General features: G+C 43.7%; 1 protein-coding gene across 4 annotated transcripts in view; it reads right to left on the bottom strand.

Annotated features, from left to right (window-relative positions):
• Positions 1-17,145, bottom strand: part of LOC126354015 (ATP-dependent translocase ABCB1-like) — a 243,714-nt gene that overhangs the window by 165,635 nt on the left and 60,934 nt on the right. For 2 of the 4 annotated variants that reach the window (XM_050003334.1, XM_050003335.1), the window contains exon 2: positions 14,541-14,665. The exons of the other annotated variants lie outside the window; for them this stretch is intronic. In XM_050003334.1, the coding sequence (XP_049859291.1) occupies positions 14,541-14,560 (20 nt within the window). In that variant the 5' untranslated portion in view covers positions 14,561-14,665. The remainder of the gene's footprint in view (positions 1-14,540; positions 14,666-17,145) is intronic. 4 annotated transcript variants of the gene reach the window in all.

Below are 17,145 nucleotides of genomic sequence, written 5' to 3'. Positions count from 1 at the left end.
TCAGCGAGTTCATTCTTTATTGAGCGAATTTGAAACGTACCAAATAGATGGACAGGAAAGTTTGCTGTGTGTGTCTTGTACATTTGGGGGGAGGCGCAAACGAGTAATTAAAAATAAAGTATTCCTTTACGTGTACAGTTTTCTAGTGAAGTACCTCGCTGTAAACGAGTTCTCTTTAAAGGAGCAAGCTCATTTTGTTCTGCATATTTTCAAAATTCGGCCACTTTTGAAAATCGTACATGCTTAAGACGTATATCTAGGATTTTCAATATGCACCACGACATTTATTAATTCTAGACAATACTGAACAATACATGCGTATGATTCCTAGGAATGTAAGAAAGCTTTATGAGCGACGTATAGTTCTCTTGTTCTCTTTAGAACTTCCGTATTTAAGGACTTCAACAATACAAATAACTTTCTTATAATGTTAATCATAAGAGATGCAAGAAACAAGCATCTTGTGACATTCCTTGTAAATTTTCTTGTCGTAAATACTTTCATCTCGTCAGTACGCCAGAATATTTATTAAGATGATATATGAGGTTAGAAAGAAAAATGCCTCTAACTTCGCAAACTGGGTTTCGGTTGTGAACATTTTAATAAATCAAACCCATAAATAATCATGGAATGCAAAATTGCGAATACGAGCAACCATCAGCTGTATAAGGAAATGACGACAATGAAGACCTGCGCCATTCCTGGACTCAAGTCCAGATTTTCCACTTTACACTAGCAGTGGCCTTAATCTCTATGTCTGTCTGTGCACCACGCAGGACCAGACTCGAATTTACATATGTCGCCTTTCCTGAGTCACAACGTGTCGTACACACATGATGTAATTCCCATATAGAGGAAGACATCTTAATTGAAAGTCGCTGTCTGCTATCGGCAGATAAATACGATACACCAATACCTGTGTTATTGGAGAACGATTCAGAGTTCCTTCGGAAATGCCCGCGTCGTTCTTCTTAACAATACAGGCGCTGCAATATCGCACATACGTAATCCTTGGAATGTGTTCTTTAACGTCCAATATTCACTTTTCCGCATAATCAACAGCGAACAAGTGTTCTGCCGCCGTCACGGAGGGAGTCGACGCTCTGTTACCGAAACCAGTTTCTCCATCAGATGCGTTGTGGTGTCCCCTCAGATCTTTCATGATTGGGAATAAATGGAAGTCAGATTGCGTCAGACCTGGACTGCGTGCAGGAAGTCGTACAGTTTCTTTCAAATTTACAGTGTGTGCTCTTTAATTTCATACGTCAGCATACGGGGACCATAAGTGCATAGGTTTTATATAACCAAGAAAAGCAACAATGTGACCCAAAAATTCCTGTGGAATGCATATTACGCTTGCCGTTTCTCTTTGAGTGATATGACGATCATCCTTACTCCGTCTGTCAATGTTTTGCATGCTGAAGTCAGTGGTTGATTTCACGGGGCGTCCAACTCTTAATGTGTCACGCCCACACCATCTTTAAAGTTAATGGATCAACGACGCACAGTGCTCACATCAACACAATCGTCATAAATTGTTAGCACTCTCTGACGAATTTCCGTTGGAGTGGCACATTCTGCTGTCAAGAATGTAATGACAGCACTTTGTTTAAATTACAGAGTGTTTATAATTAAACCGTCGTTATTTGACAGGGTCCCATGGCGAAAGAGTGATCGTAGGATACTGAAACTTTGTGATAACATTAGTAAGGACATGCAGAAGAGAATTAACAAATGAACCATTGAAAGAAACACATAGTAATTTCTATAGCAGGTTAGTAAGACAGAAAGCCGGCTAAAATAAATAGTGGTTTTCAATTAACCTTAATCGTGGTTTCAACGGATTTAAACTCCTCTTCCTCCGGAAGACAAGAAACATGTATACAATGCGACAACATAAATTACAAATGGCTCTGAGCACTATGGGACTTAACTGCTGAGATCATCAGTCCCCTAGAACTTAGAACTACTTAAACCGAGCTAACCTAAGGACATCACACACATCCATGCCCGAGGCAGGATTCGAACCTGCAACGTAGTGGTCACGCGGTTCCAGACTGAGCGCCTAGAACCGGTTGGCCACTCCAGCCGGCCATAAATTACAATCAAAATATCGTAAACTAATATTATGTTTCGTACAGAAACCACTACCTACGACAATGTAGGCGTGTCATAAACAGCATGATGTATACCAGCATACTTACGCCGGCCGGTGTGGCCGTGCGGTCCTAGGAGCTTCAGTTTGGAACCGCGTGACCGCTACGGTCGCCGGTTCGAATCCTGCCTCGGGCATGGATGTGTGTGATGTCATTAGGTCAGTTAGGTTCTAAGTTATAGGTGACTGATGACCTCAGATGTTGAGTCCCATAGTGCTCAGAGCCATTTGAGCCACGTAGTACTTACAAACTTCACATTAGCAAACAGTCAGTTATAAAGCGATCTAACATCTTCACATGAAATGTGTAGGCAGCGACCTGTACATCCCTTTACAAAAGTTAAGGCCGCAAAAATCAAGGGCTAGTCACATCAGTAAAAGGAGTCACATAAAATGCCATACTATGTTAAAAGCTACGTGCCTACTGTGGGAGAGTGGAGAGCGTGGATACCAGGATAGCAGGAAAACAAATCCTAAGGCGCATACGCAGCTAAACACGCATCTTGGCGACATAAACAGCCAGTAGCCGTAAGCCCAATGAAATTACTAACAGCATTAAAGAAACACGTCCGCCTATCAGATTACTTTTCATTATTATCGCTGCACACTTTGTGCAACTTCTGATAGCAACACTGAAATATTCTGAGAAAAAATAAGCATTTGGCACAGTACATTTTGCAGTAGAGTAAGTCAGAAAGAATATGACGGAAAATACGGTTTTTATTCTCAATGGGAACATATGTTCTTAAATTCACATATGAGAAATAATGTGAAATATCCTACTTCAATAGCTGGCCGGTGTCTGAGCATGAAACAACTTCTTACAACTTCATTGCTGTATGGGAGGCGAAAGGAGAGGAAAGGGAACGTAGCCTACAGCTTTATGCACTCAAACTGGTTTTCCTAGAAAAAGATAAAGTTCTAGAGAAGTTAGTCACCATAACATGCAAGGACTGAGGCGATTTTACTGATACCGATTTTACTGATGCACATTTATGGGAATACGCATCCACTGTGAGAAAAGGGAAGGAACAAGTGGGTGAATACATCAGTCATCGATCAACACCTCGGTGAAACAGATAAAAATCACGAGATTTCTGAATAAAGAGTACATGACTGCAAAAGTTAGAATAAATCACAAAGAACTGCGAACAGAAGCAACGAGACCAGGAAAGCTGAAGTTCCCCCTGGTTCATGCAGCACGTGGTACCCACATACAAAAGAGATTACTAAAATCTCTCAAAACTAAGAACATGCAGTTGCTCAAATAACGCGTTAGACGCTGATCAAGGATCACGCATTGCAATACAGAAACTGGAGCTGAGGACTCATCGAACGAGGAACGCGTGGAAATAGGTGTAAAAGCAGACGTTGAAATCGGTATATTTAAACACACATTAATCTGAGATAGGGAAAGGCCCATAGATTATGATAGAATGAAACATACGCATACGAAGACACATTTATTATCACATTCACACAGGATAAAGGTAGCCCTAACTTGGCATAATTATTACACGGTAGAGAACACTCAACACCCAATGATCCGAAGGACCAGAGAAATTCTAGATAACTGAATAAATGGAAACCTGGGACGCTCGCTTGCAATAATGAAGCATTACGCTTATAAGTGAACATATCCTGGAAAAGGACTTGTAACGCTTCAATTAGGCTGAGGAACCTACACATACACAACGACTTTTAAGTTGCAAGAGTGAGATTAAGAACCACGAACCAAACTCACCAACAGCCAGCAGTAGGGTGCCTACCGAACAGCAGTACAGAGAGAACCACGCAGTAAAACGCAAAAGACCACAGGGACCATTTCCGCCACGAACGTAAAAGTAACAGACAAGACATGCACAGTGCGGATACACCCCTTTTCCTCGTAAAGGAACGCGAAGTTGTTTACCCTGTACCCTACGCTGACGAAAAGAAGCTAGTCTGCCGCGTGCCTTGTAAACAAAGAAAGACACATACTCTCTCATTCCTTCACACAAAAGGCAGGGTAAAGGGGAAAATATGAAGATGTGAGACGGAATTACATATATTACAATGTGGATTACAGAGGATACACAGGATAAGTAACTGAATTACATAAAACAAACGAAACTCCTTCCGAACAGGCCTTGAAGACCCAAAGGTGCCGACCGGCCGCTGTGTCACCCTCAGGCATTAGGCGTCATCGGATGCGGATACAGAGGGACATGATGATAGTAAAACGCTCTCCCGTCCGTTGTCAGTTTTAGTGACTAGTGGCGCTACTTCTCAATCTAGTGGCTCCTCAACTGGCTTAAAACCTCATTTGCCAACAGCAGTTAACAGACCCAGACGGTGATCCAAGCAAGTGCTGGCCAAGTCCGACAGCACTTAACTTGGTGATCTGGCGGGAACCGTTGTGACCAATGTGGCAAGGCCGCAGGCGATTGAATTACATAGAAAATAAAATTCCTATGCTGTGCACAAGTTGCTTGCATCTAAAGGTGCGATAATTATTGAATTTATAACAGTACAACTTCCCTGTCTTTCTGGGCGAGTTTGGAGAAGTACATCATGAACAAGCGGTGCAGCAGATGAGACGGGAACAAGATGAAATTGGTCAAATGTATTATGAAACGCTTCTATCGGGACGTTTCAGGGTGCGAAATTTTGGGAGAAGGATACATACACATGGATATATCATTCCATGCTGATTAAGATGTAAGCTAGAATTCATCAACCATAATGGCTGAAGAGTGGTTGCTTCCCAGTCTCTAGGCAATCCATGACGGTGTGTTTTCATGTGGTGAGAGATCTGGAAAGCGCGCTCGCCACAGCAACGGTTAAACATCTTACGTATCGACGTAGGCACGACCAGAACGGGCATTGTGGGATCTTGCATTACCTTTTTGAGATATGACATGACAGGATTCTGAATTTCGGGCACAGTCACTGCGTTACCACGTCACAAATGCAACGGATGTTGTCCAAATCACCGTTCATGCGAACGAGAAGTGATAGTGTTGTGTGTCCAGTGGTAAACTACAAATTTATACCTGGTGTAGAGCTGGTACGAGGATGACGACAGTAATGAGGAGAAGTTCGTTCTCTTCGGAGCCTCCACACACGGATATCTGCGCAAAACTGGCACTTGCCTGCGTCTGGTGTTGTCACTGGGCATGCTACTGTCAGCGCACCACACTCTGCTGCTGCGTCAAGGGATGACTCGGCAATGGTTGCTGTGCTGACTGTCCGCAGAGCTAACGCACACTCCCACTACCCGTGTGACTACTTGTCTTGCTACAAACTTACTTCTCGACTTCAGGCGCAGAGTGCGACTCAATGATACTGCATTGCCGGGACTACAATATAATTGTTCAAAGGAGACGGTATGGCACGTCTTTGCAACCAAACCGGCTGAAATGTGCATAAGACGCTTTTTGTTAACGTAGTGAGGCATCTATGGACCCGAATATACAGGGTGGTACTTGGTAGCATTAATGTCAAGGACATGGGGAAGAGAAATAATGTAATTTCAATTCAACTGAAACCTCTTTAATGTGCTGCTAAGGTACATCATACCGTCACCATTAATGCTGGAGAAGGGGCTCAATGTGGAGCCCTTCAGTGTCCATAAGAGTCTGAAATCGCAGGATTGCATTCTGCACAGAAGAACGAAGCGCTTCTCTTGATATGCGAGGATGTTCCCCTGGTAAACCATGTCTTTCAGGTAGCCCCACAACCAGAAATCACAGGGAGTGAGATCAGGTGAAATTGTCGGCCAAGCATTTGGAAACGATCAGTTGATAATTCGATCGTTTTCAGATGTGTTTGTGAGAAGCAGGTGAACTTCACGAGCAATGTGCGGTGGAGCCCCATCTTACAAGAAAACTGTTGAGTTCAATGGGTCTCTCTCCTGTAGGGCGGGTGTAGGGCGCGTATGACATACTGACGAAGCATCTAGCAGTAACACTGGCCTGTTACACTGCCCTTCTTTGATCCTTGAGCACCAACCTGTTCAAAAAAGAATGGGCCAATGATGAACGTAGCTGTGAAGCCACACCATACGGTGACACGTTCACCGTACAGAGGAACTACATGCACAGTGACTGGAGATGAAGATCCCCACACACGGCAATTCAGTGTGTTCACCTCACCCGCCAGAGAAAAATGAGCTTAATCTACCCATGGGGTGGTCCAGGGCCAGCCCTCGTCAACTTCAGTTCTTGCGAGAAAATGGAGAGCGAAGTCAACAAGTCTTTGTGCGTCCTGTGGTGTAAGCTACTATACGATATAGATCTTGTATCGATACTAGATGCACGTTCCGTACATTGGACCACGGGATGTTCAACTGTGGTGACACAGCACGCGCACTGCTTGATGATTGGGCATTACGCGCAGCGTTGTCTGCCCTAGCAATAGAGATTTCATCAGTCACTTGTGGTGCAACCGGTCGTCGGCCTCTTCCCGTAGTGACGTCCAGTTTTCCAGTTGATGCAGACTTATTCATCGTGCTCTGCCGGCGACATTCTCGAAGTACAGCTGCAGCATTTCTGCCACTCTAATAATAGAAATTCACCAATAATGACCTGCATCTTTTGTCCAAGTACACCTTGACACTTCAACAAGTGCACTACGACTGGTCAGGTGTGTGAGACTATGAATCACGATGATCGGTCACGGCACCTGGTGGCCATAGTTAGAACTGGACAGTGGCGTTGTGACGCATGAAAACCATATACCCCATATTCTGGACATTAATGCTAACAAGTTTTCTACTCGTACGGTAATTAGTTTCGGTGTTATAGAGTGTTAAATAGGAGAAGTTTAACCACCCGGTAGAGTCAGCACCTCCCCAAAAAAATTTAAAGCTGTGTCCTCAACAGACAAGGTGATGCTCACCGTCTTTTCCTATGTCCTAGGTCAGATACTCAGCGGATTCCTCGGGCATGGAAAAACCATTAACGCCTACGCACGCTGTGAGACATTCCGTAGCCTACGGAAGTCCATCAAGAGAAGACGGCTTAGGCTGTTCACGGACGGAGGATTCTGCTCCACACCTCTCCAATGTCAAACAAAGTTCAAGGGTCAGATAAAAGGGGGCACAGCTTGAGTATCCGCCCTACAGCCCTGCTACTTCCATGTGTTTAGTCCCTTCAAAAGACATCTCAAAGGGAATTGCTGCAACTCGGACGACGAACTAAAGGACACAGTGGAGGACTGGTCAAAGCCACAGGAATTCTGGAAACGGAATCTTTCCGCTCGCAGAACAATGGGATAATTATGCTCAGGCCTCTGCTGAGTTCTTGTGACTAAAAACTTCAGTTCTACCCACAGTGTCGTTAGGTTTCCTTTTCCTTTGAACGCCGCTCACCTACCCTGACGAAAAAGAAATCGCAGTACCAAAAAGTAATTAATGTAAAGTAATGAAATTTCAGAAGCCCATTTGTCCAGGTAACATACAAAACTGGCCATTAAAATTGCTTTGGCGCCGGTGGCGACACCTACAACGTGCTGACATGAGGAAAGTTGGCAACCGATTTTTCACAAACAAACAGCAGTTGACCGGCGTTGCCTGGTGAAACGTTGTTCTGGTACCTCGTGTAAGGAGGAGAAATGCGTGCCATCACGTTTCCGACTTTGATAAAGGTCGGATTGCAGCCTATCGCGATTGCGGTTTATCGTATCGCGACATTGCTGCTCGCTTTGGACGAGATCCAATGACTGTTAGCAGAATATGAAATTGGTGGGTTCAGGAGGGTAATACGGGACGCCGTGCTGGATCTTAACGGCCTCGTATCACTAGCAGTCGAGATGACAGGTATCTTATCCGCATGGCTGTGACGGACCGTGCAGCCACGTCTCGATCCCTGATTCAACAGATGGGGACGTTTGCAAGACAACAACCATCTGCACGAACAGATCGACGACGTTTGCAGCAGCATGGACTATCAGCTCGGAGACCACGGCTGCGGTTACCCTTGAGGGTGCATCATAGATAGGAGCGCCTGCGATGGTGTACTCAACGACGAACCTCGGCGCACGAATGGCAAAACGTCATTTTTTCGGATGGATCCATGTTTTGTTTACAGCATCATGATGGTCGCATCCGTGTTTGGCGACATCGCGGTGAACACACATTGGAAGCGTGTATTCGTCATCACCCGGCGTGATGGTATGGGGTGCCATTGGTTACACGTCTCGGTTACCTCTTGTTCGCATTGACGGCACTTTGAACAGTGGACGCTACATTTCAGATGTGTTACGACCCGTGGCTCTACCCTTCATTCGATTCCTGCGAAACCCAATATTTCAGCAGGATAGTGCACAACCGCATCTTGCAGGTCCTGTACGGGCCTTTCTCGATACACAAAATGTTCGGCTGCTGCCCTGACCAGTACATTCTCCAGATTTCTCACCAATTGATAACGTCTGGTCAATAGTGGGCGAGCAACTGGCTCGTCACAATGCGCCAGTCACTAATCTTGATGAACTGTGGTATCGTGTTGAAGCTGCATGGGCAGCTGTGCGTGTACACGCCGTCCAAGCCCTGTGTGACTCAATGCCCAGGAGTATCAAGGCCGTTATTACGGCCAGAGTTGGTTGTTCTGGGTACTGATTTCTCAGGATCTATGCACCCAAATTGCGTGAAAATGTAATCACATGTCAGTTCTAGTATAATATATTTGTGCAATGAATACCCGTTTATCATCTGCATTTCTTCTTGGTGTAGCAATGTTAATGGCCAGTAGTGTATATAAGTGATTAACATTGCAAGATCGCGGATTAATGTAAGCTCGAGAAAAGCCATCTGCAAATGTGAAATGCTGGTACATTGATAACCAGTGTCTAGGCCAGAATGTTGAATGCAAGTATGCAAACGGGATGCATATTGTTGTACAGGTGCCGGATGTTAGTTTGTGAGTTGGAGTCACATGCCTGTTGCACATAGGTCAATACAGGGACGCTTAATGATGTTTGTATAAGAGGCTGGAGTTGTTGTCCAATCATGTCCGATATGTGCTCTATTGGAGATAGGTCTGGTGGTCGAATAGGCCAAGGCCACATATCTCCCCGCTGCAGAGGATCTCTGTTGGTCCATCATGGCCAGGGGACATCGGCTGGTTAAGTAATTTTCAATGTCAATAAAATTCACTAACAGCTGTGTATTTTAAGGTATTATTTTATTTTACTGTGAAGATAACCAGTTTCGGCATTTCATTACGCCATATTCCGGCCCCATACGCGTCTGTCCAAATAAACGAACTTGTCGTATAGCGCCATAAATCACCCGGTATCGTAAATTCAGTCATTATAAAATTGCTTCATTGGAAGACGTGATAGCATCTGAGCACACCTGCAGTCCATGTAGAGGAGGAGAGTTATCCAATGTACAAATTTTCAGTCGTGGTGAATGGGATAACCACGAGAGTGCTCCTGCTGTCATACGAATTCGCACGCCAGACAGTAAACCCTGGGGTAGGTCCAGCGTGTCCAGTATGCAGACAGGTTGGTTGCAGGCCCTCAACTGGCCTCCTTCTAACCAACATACGGCCATCACTGGCACCGAAACAGAACCACTTTTTATCAGAAAACACAACAGACCTCCAACGTGCCCTCCAGTGGCCTCTCGCTTGACACCACTGAAGTCGCGAACGGTAGTGGCCTGTGGTCAGTGGAACGCTAGCTGTCCTAGAAAAAAACGATTTGTAACAGTTCGCTGTGGTATCAGTATTGCTGAAATTGCCGCTGCAGGTGCATTAAGATGCGTCACAGCCATACACCAAAAACATTGGTCTTCGCTCAAGGCAATGCCACACGACCGTTTGGAGTACCTGTACATTTTCATGATTATCGTTGTCAGTAATCACGTATACTGGCTACATTCCTGTCAAGTCTTTCTGCAATATCACAGAAGGAACATCCAGCTTCTCTTAGCATTATTACGCGCCCTCTTATAAACTGAGTGATGTGTTGATAATGGCGAGTTTGGCGCCTTAAAGGCTTCTTGACCGATAAAGGCTTCTGCAGTTTCGGAATAAAGGTAATGTTTCCTTATGTACAAAATGTATAAGGAGTAACGCTACCTATTCTGAGCGGCTGTGCCGAAATGCTAATCGTTTGCAGATCCAAATATACTTCACGCCAGTTTGACGTTCGTTGCATGCCCTCTTCATGGTTTTACAATTTTAATGGAAAACAGTGTACTATAATTAAACTCTACAAAGACGAAAAGAAGAAAATAGAAACAAATTCTAGTGTCTTTACAACAACAGTAACGACGATACCACTAAACTCACAAAAACGAAAAACGCAAGCTGTTGTATTAGCACTGACATTGTAACTATCACGCTGCACACAGGCAGACAATCAAATACTACTATAGGCCGTCAAATCTACAACATCGAAGCTACTCAACTCTCGCGCTGATACCGGCTTAAAGCACCACTACTGAAATGTGATCTACAAGCAATAAAAACAAGAAAATAAATACGAGCCCTGGAGCCTTTTAGACGACAGTAACGGCGATACTACCAAACACTTCCTTTCACTAAGAACAAAAGCGCAAGCTGCGGGATGAGCTCGTTCACTGGACACTACCGCAGTGCACGCAAGTGATCAATGATGCTTCTACGCACGCCTGCTCACAGGCGCCGGCGGTCGAGACGACTCAGCCGAAGGCAGCGCTCGGCTAATCGCTCTTTGCCATGGGTGCCTCGTGTGAAACTTAACGTCCTGCGTATCCACTTACCTTCCACGTGGAGCGGACGGTGCAAACCGTATGCAGAAGCGTTCACCACAGTGCGGCGCTCAGCTTTCACTGGAGATAGCGAAGTAATTAAATTGGATGAAAATAAAAGCGAAGAAATGTATTTGTAGTATTTTCTCACTCAATTTTCGTTGATAACTGACCATGATCTTGCATGCCTTTTGTAAATCAATCCCCCTTAGCTTCCCATTCCTTAATACAAATCTCTCATTTATAGCCATTACAATATCTATCATTTTGATAACTGTAATTACATTGATTCACGAATTTTAATTTTTTACTTTCTACAGAAACGAAAGCACCCGTGCGCTGGACACGAAAATCAAGGTTAAAATTGTCTCCTAGTGCATGGTTACAAGCAGATAAGGTGTTTTCGTTTCACAGTCACACTTATGAGGCATTACAAGAGCTACTGTAAAGCCATTGTGATAACAGTTCCTTAGCGGTGAGTGTGCGAGATGAACGTTTTCAGTGCAGAGCAGACAAAAGAACACATTGTGAACTCAATGATCTGATTAGGGATTTCGATCTTCCAAGCGTAAAGCTGAGCTCTCGGTCTCACGACTGCAGCAGTGGAATCTCGTCGCTGACTGGTTTGTGTTCCGGGAGTGTCTGATAATACTCAATGCCATTTCAGTACTGAAGACGACATTACATTTTTCAGTGGCATTGACGGTTTGTTGGAAGACCTGAGCATTACATACAAAGCAGACGAGTGGAGACTGTTTACAGATGTCTACGAAATAAGCCTGGAATCAATTTCGTTATTTAATAGTAATGAAAGCCCACCCACCTCTGTTGCATATGGTACGTTAGCTAAAAAAAAAGTTATATACCATATTGAAATCCTTTATAAAGTGTGTTAATTACAATAAGCATGAATGTCTGGTATATGGAGACTTCAAAGACATTGCGATGCTGTTGGGTTTGCAAGGGGATACGCTGTTGCTGCTACCTGTGCGAGAGGGACACTCGGGCAACAGCAGAACGCTAAACACAGAGGAAATGGCGTCCGTGAACAGCTCTTGTGCCTGCAGTCGAAAAATATTTCCGAAGAACATCTCGTGAATCCGAGAAAAATTGTTCTCCCACCATTGCATATTAAGCTGGGACTCACGACAACATTTGTTAAGGCTGCGCACAGGAATGAAACAGCATTTCAGTATTTTTGCAAGAAGGTTCCGCGACTCAGCACAGATAAGGTCATAAAGGGGACTTTCATTCGTTCAAAGATACGCCAGCTGTTGGCGGACATACATTTGAGTCCACTCGAACTCCTGATCAGCTGAATGCATGGCATTGTTTCAGTATAGTGATAAAGCTGCACTCAGGGAACAGGAGAGCCGAAAATTACAGAGAACTTGTGAACTAACTCATTCATGTTTATAAGGTCATTGGCTGCAATGTGACGCTGAAAATACACTCCGTTGCCTTCATGTGTCACGTACTTCTAATACTGGGCTAGGAGACAATTTTAATTGTAATATTCGTATTCAGCTCGAAATTTATAGGGACCGTATAGACCAGTGTTATCAGTCATCAGTGAGGCAGTGCCCATATGACCTCTACTGTGGTTGTTGGGTTGTTGTTGTTGTGGTCTTCAGTTCCAAGAGTGGTCTGATGTGGCACTTTATGCCAGTCGATCCTGTGCTAACTTCTTCATTCCTGCATAATTACTGCATCCTACTTTTATTTGAGCCATCTTACTGTACAGTAATAAATCTTTAGTCTCGCCTCGTACTCCCCTCCTTAACTATTCCTTGATGTCTTAAGTTGTGTCCTATCAACTAATCCCTACAGTTAGTCAACTTGTGTCTTGACACTTATACACCTCTATATAGCTTGAGTAAATATTCATTATTTGTCCGATCTAACCACTTAATTTCTGCAGTTTTCCGTAGAATCACATTTAAAAAGCTTCTAGTCTCTTCTTGTCTACATTGCTTACCGTCTACATTTTACTACCATACAGAGCTACACGCCAGACAGATACTTTCAGAAAATACTTCCTAACACTTAAATGTACACTGAGACGACAAACGTCACTGGTTACCTTCTAACATCGTGTCGGACATCCTTTTTCCCGGCGCAGTGCAGCAACGTGACATGGTTTCAATGGGACAAGCTGCCACCATAGACGTCCACAAATGCAAAAGTGTTGCCGGCGCAGGATTTTGCACACGAACTGACCTCTCTGTTACGTCCCATAAGTTTTCGGTGGGATTCATGTCGGGTGATCTGGGTGGCCAAATCGTGCGCTAGAAATGTCCAGAATGTTCTTCAAACCAATCGCCAACAACTGTGGCCGGTGACATGGCACGTTGTCATCCACAAAAATTCCACCGTTGTTTGGAAACACGAAGTCCTTGAATGACTGCAAATGGTCTCCAAGCAGCCGAATTTAACCATTTCCAGTCAATGATCGGTTTAACTGAACCAGAGGATCCAGTCCATTCCATGTAAACACAGCCCACACCACTATGGAGCCGTCACGATCTTACACAGTGTCTCGCGCACAACTTGGGCGCACGGCTTCGTGGAGTGTGCGCCATAGTCAAAATCGTCTGTCTGCTCTTACCAGCTGATATCGGGACTCATGTGATTAGGTCACGGCTTTGTAGTCGCCTACGGGCCAATTGATATGGTCACGAATCCAGGTAAGGCCTTGCAGGCGATGCCGTGCTGTTAGCAAAGGCATTCGCGTCGGTCCTCTGCTGCCAGAGCCCATTAATTCAAAATTTCTCCGCATTGTCCTAACGGATACGTTCGTCGCACGTCGCACATTAATTTCCGCGGTTACTTCAGGCAGTGCTGTTTGTTTGTTAGCAAACGCCGCTGTTCTCGGTTGTTAAGTGAAAGCCGTCGGCCACTGCGTTGTCCCTGGTGAGATGTAGTGCCTGAAATTTGGTATTGTCGGCACCTTCTTGACATTGTGGATCTAGGAATACTGAAATCACTAACGACTACCGAAATGGAAAGTCCTATGCGTCTAGCTCCGCGTTCTAAGTTCCTTAATTTCCATTGAAGCGCCATAATCACGTCGGAAATCTTTACATATGAACCACCTGAGTGTAAATGACAGCTCCACCAATGCACTGCCTTTTTATACCTTGAGTACTATACTACCACCATCTGTATACATACGTATCTCACTTTTTTTTACCTTTCTTTATACTGGACATTAAAATGTTTCTCTTGTTCAGAAATTCTTTCCTTGCCATAGCCGTTCTACATTTTATATCTTTTCCGCTTCAGGCATCGTCATTTGCCTTGCTGCCCGAATAAAAATCTCATGTACTACTTTTAGTGGTTAATTTCCTAATCTAATTTCTTCAGCTATTTCCGCTTTTTCCTGTTATCCGTAGGAATTCCTCAGTTATATGAATATGCTGTTTTTCGGACTGTACAAGGCTCATGATTTAAACAGTTGGTGATAGTGTCTTGGTTGCTTATATCTGGTTGATAAGTTTACTCACCAAATTACCATGAATTTCCATCAGACATGAAGATTTGCAATGCCCCCCCCTCCAAAAAAGAAGTGTGAGTGTATTAGAGAATTAAATTAGTAACGAAGTTCTGTGGGAATGATGCTATGTCAGAGGAACTTCCCTTTCACTTTGTATATGAAAAACTCACGTTTTGACTCCAGGCGGCATCTTTGCTATTAAATTCCAGCCTAAAGGGATATCGACACAGGATAGTGGCTTTTATAGTTCGTCGCGGAGATGGATTTCTGTCACCAAACGTAGAGTCAAGAAGAGCTGGAACAAAGTAGAAGCAGTTGTTTGGTACATCTCATCTTTAAAAAGAAAAAGAAAAACCACAGTATTAGTTTCACCAGACCACTGTCCTTCACCATATAAGTTGCTTAAGTATTCCATTTAAAAGTCTATAGCATTCTTATTGTTTAATAAGAATATGTAACAAACCAACAAAAGTCATTACAGTACAAACGCTGAAAAACTAAGAGGAGCAAGACGTTCTGCTGTTCACACTTCTCATATAATTCAAAGCACAATGAAACTGCACGTAAAAAATTATTATCACCTCAGAGTTTGTATGATGTGTTCACAATGAAAGTAGCAAGTACTTAGTGCATTCCATTGCAACTCTGGATCTGCTTTTTATTAATCTACAACGAACCACCGTCTATGCGTATGTGAAAACTGCAAAAATTGCTCCTTTGTCGGATTCTGCATAAAACTGCAAATTTGTAAGAAAGGCCTCGATACAGTGATCACTGACACACAGACGGCGTCAGTCCCGAGCACCATACTTTCTACCAGTGTCGGGCTCTCAGTGTCTCATGTACGGAGAGCATGTGATCATGCCGGACCTAATCTACTACTCAAGTGGGCGCACAGTGTGTCGGGGAGCTTAACGCCCAATCCGCGGGCAGTTCATCATCAGTACTACTACACATTCTCTCATCCCATAATCAACATAAAGAGATTTTGAATTTAATAAGTTTTATGTGTGAGAAGTCTGAACCAATTCTCTTCCTTTCGTCGGCCAAGTATTGGAGCAAACCGGCTGTCAGCCTGCTCGTCACCTTGTGACTGAGGGATATTTATCTTGGATGAGGCAGTATAACAGTCTGTATGAATAGTTAGACTTACACAACTCGCAAAAACTTATTGAGACGATAACAGATTAGGGGTCCCCACGTTTCACTTACGCTATACATTGTGCAAAGCTCCACTTCGAAATAAATAGCTGTCATATCAGTTTAATAATCATTTCTATATTGCTGTATTTCAATAACAATGTGTAAAGCCACCTCATGTCCAATTTAGCTGTAGTACTCTCTTGTTAAATGATACTGGGTAATGATCATTATCTTTCTCGTCTTAAAACAGACAATGTACTTTAGTGAGAGATAGTTGTTGCAGAGATCTTTTAAGTTTTTTTCTGTACTGCTCACATAACAATCCTACCAATAAATACTAGGTTGTACTATGGTTTTGCGTCAAAATTACAAACCATATTTCGGACACAAGTAAGATTTTGAACATGGCTGCGCTTCATCAACTGTGCATGCAAGAGCTTCAATGGAGTGGGAATAATAGCCAACCAGTTGCGAAATACAAGTTTATTAAACCTTAACCATGTTTTCGACAGTTTTAAAACTTCCTTCTTTGAAGTTGCTGTACCTAATACCATACTCACGTTTCTGGCGAGGGGGGTAAAAAAGCATGTCAAAAATATCATCATTCTGAACGGTCAGTTTCATCTTGCAAGCAGATATTTCCTGCAAGGTTTCAAGCCTCCACTTCTGGCCGAATAGCCAAGTTTACTGTCCGATGCTGGCCTCGGCGCTGTGTTTGTTTCTCTCAGAATTCTTTGTTCACTTAGAGTACGTCTTTTACTTGTTCTTTTACAATGTATCGCCATACACAGTTAAGTGGCTGTTAAAAATTCTAGTAATGCACCAGCTTTGAAAGGATGACCCTCTTTTTCTTAAATTATTAGTGCGTTTTATTCTGTCTATGACATTGTGGTTTCTAGACATATGTACACGGCTTAGAAGCCTTTGTGTACTCATTATTCTATTGTTTATTTTATAACATGTACCCTTCTAGTATACCTGTTGATACAGCTTGCTTTCTCAGTACGACCATTTTCTTTAGCATAATGATCTACCATCCCTTCCCTCCTTCCCCTCCCCCGCCCCCCCCCTCCCTCCAGGCGTCTCCCACACTATCTCTTTCACCAATCTGCATTTGTCTAAATACTCGCAGTTTCTCCGTCACAGTGTGTCCTTATAAAGTATTTCTTCATATCATCGGCCAACTCAATAGCCGGCCGGTGTAGCCGAGCCGTTCTAGGCGCTTCAGTCTGGCACCGCGCTACCGCTGCGGTCGCAGGTTCGAATCCTGCCTCGGGCATGGACGTGTGTAACGTCCTTAGGTTACATTGGCAGGACACTTAGAAAATGTAACAGACCTATAAAGGAGGCTACCTACACTACGCTTGTCCGTCCTCTTTCAGAATACTGTTGCACATTGTGGGATCGTTACCAGACAGGACTGACTGAATACATCGAAAAAGTTCAAACAAAGGCAGCAAGTTTTGTATTATTGCGAAATATGGAAGGCAGTGTCACAGAAATGATACAGGATTTGGGGTGGACTTCATTAAAAGAAAGGCGTTTTTCGTTGCGACGGAATCTTCTCACGAAATTCCAATCACCAACTTTCTCCTCCGAATGCGAAAATATTTTGTTGACACCAACTTACAT

This window comes from Schistocerca gregaria, chromosome 3 (genome assembly GCF_023897955.1).
Source record: "Schistocerca gregaria isolate iqSchGreg1 chromosome 3, iqSchGreg1.2, whole genome shotgun sequence".
NCBI classification, from domain to species: domain Eukaryota; kingdom Metazoa; phylum Arthropoda; class Insecta; order Orthoptera; family Acrididae; genus Schistocerca; species Schistocerca gregaria.
This window is presented reverse-complemented; position numbering and strand designations above follow the sequence as displayed.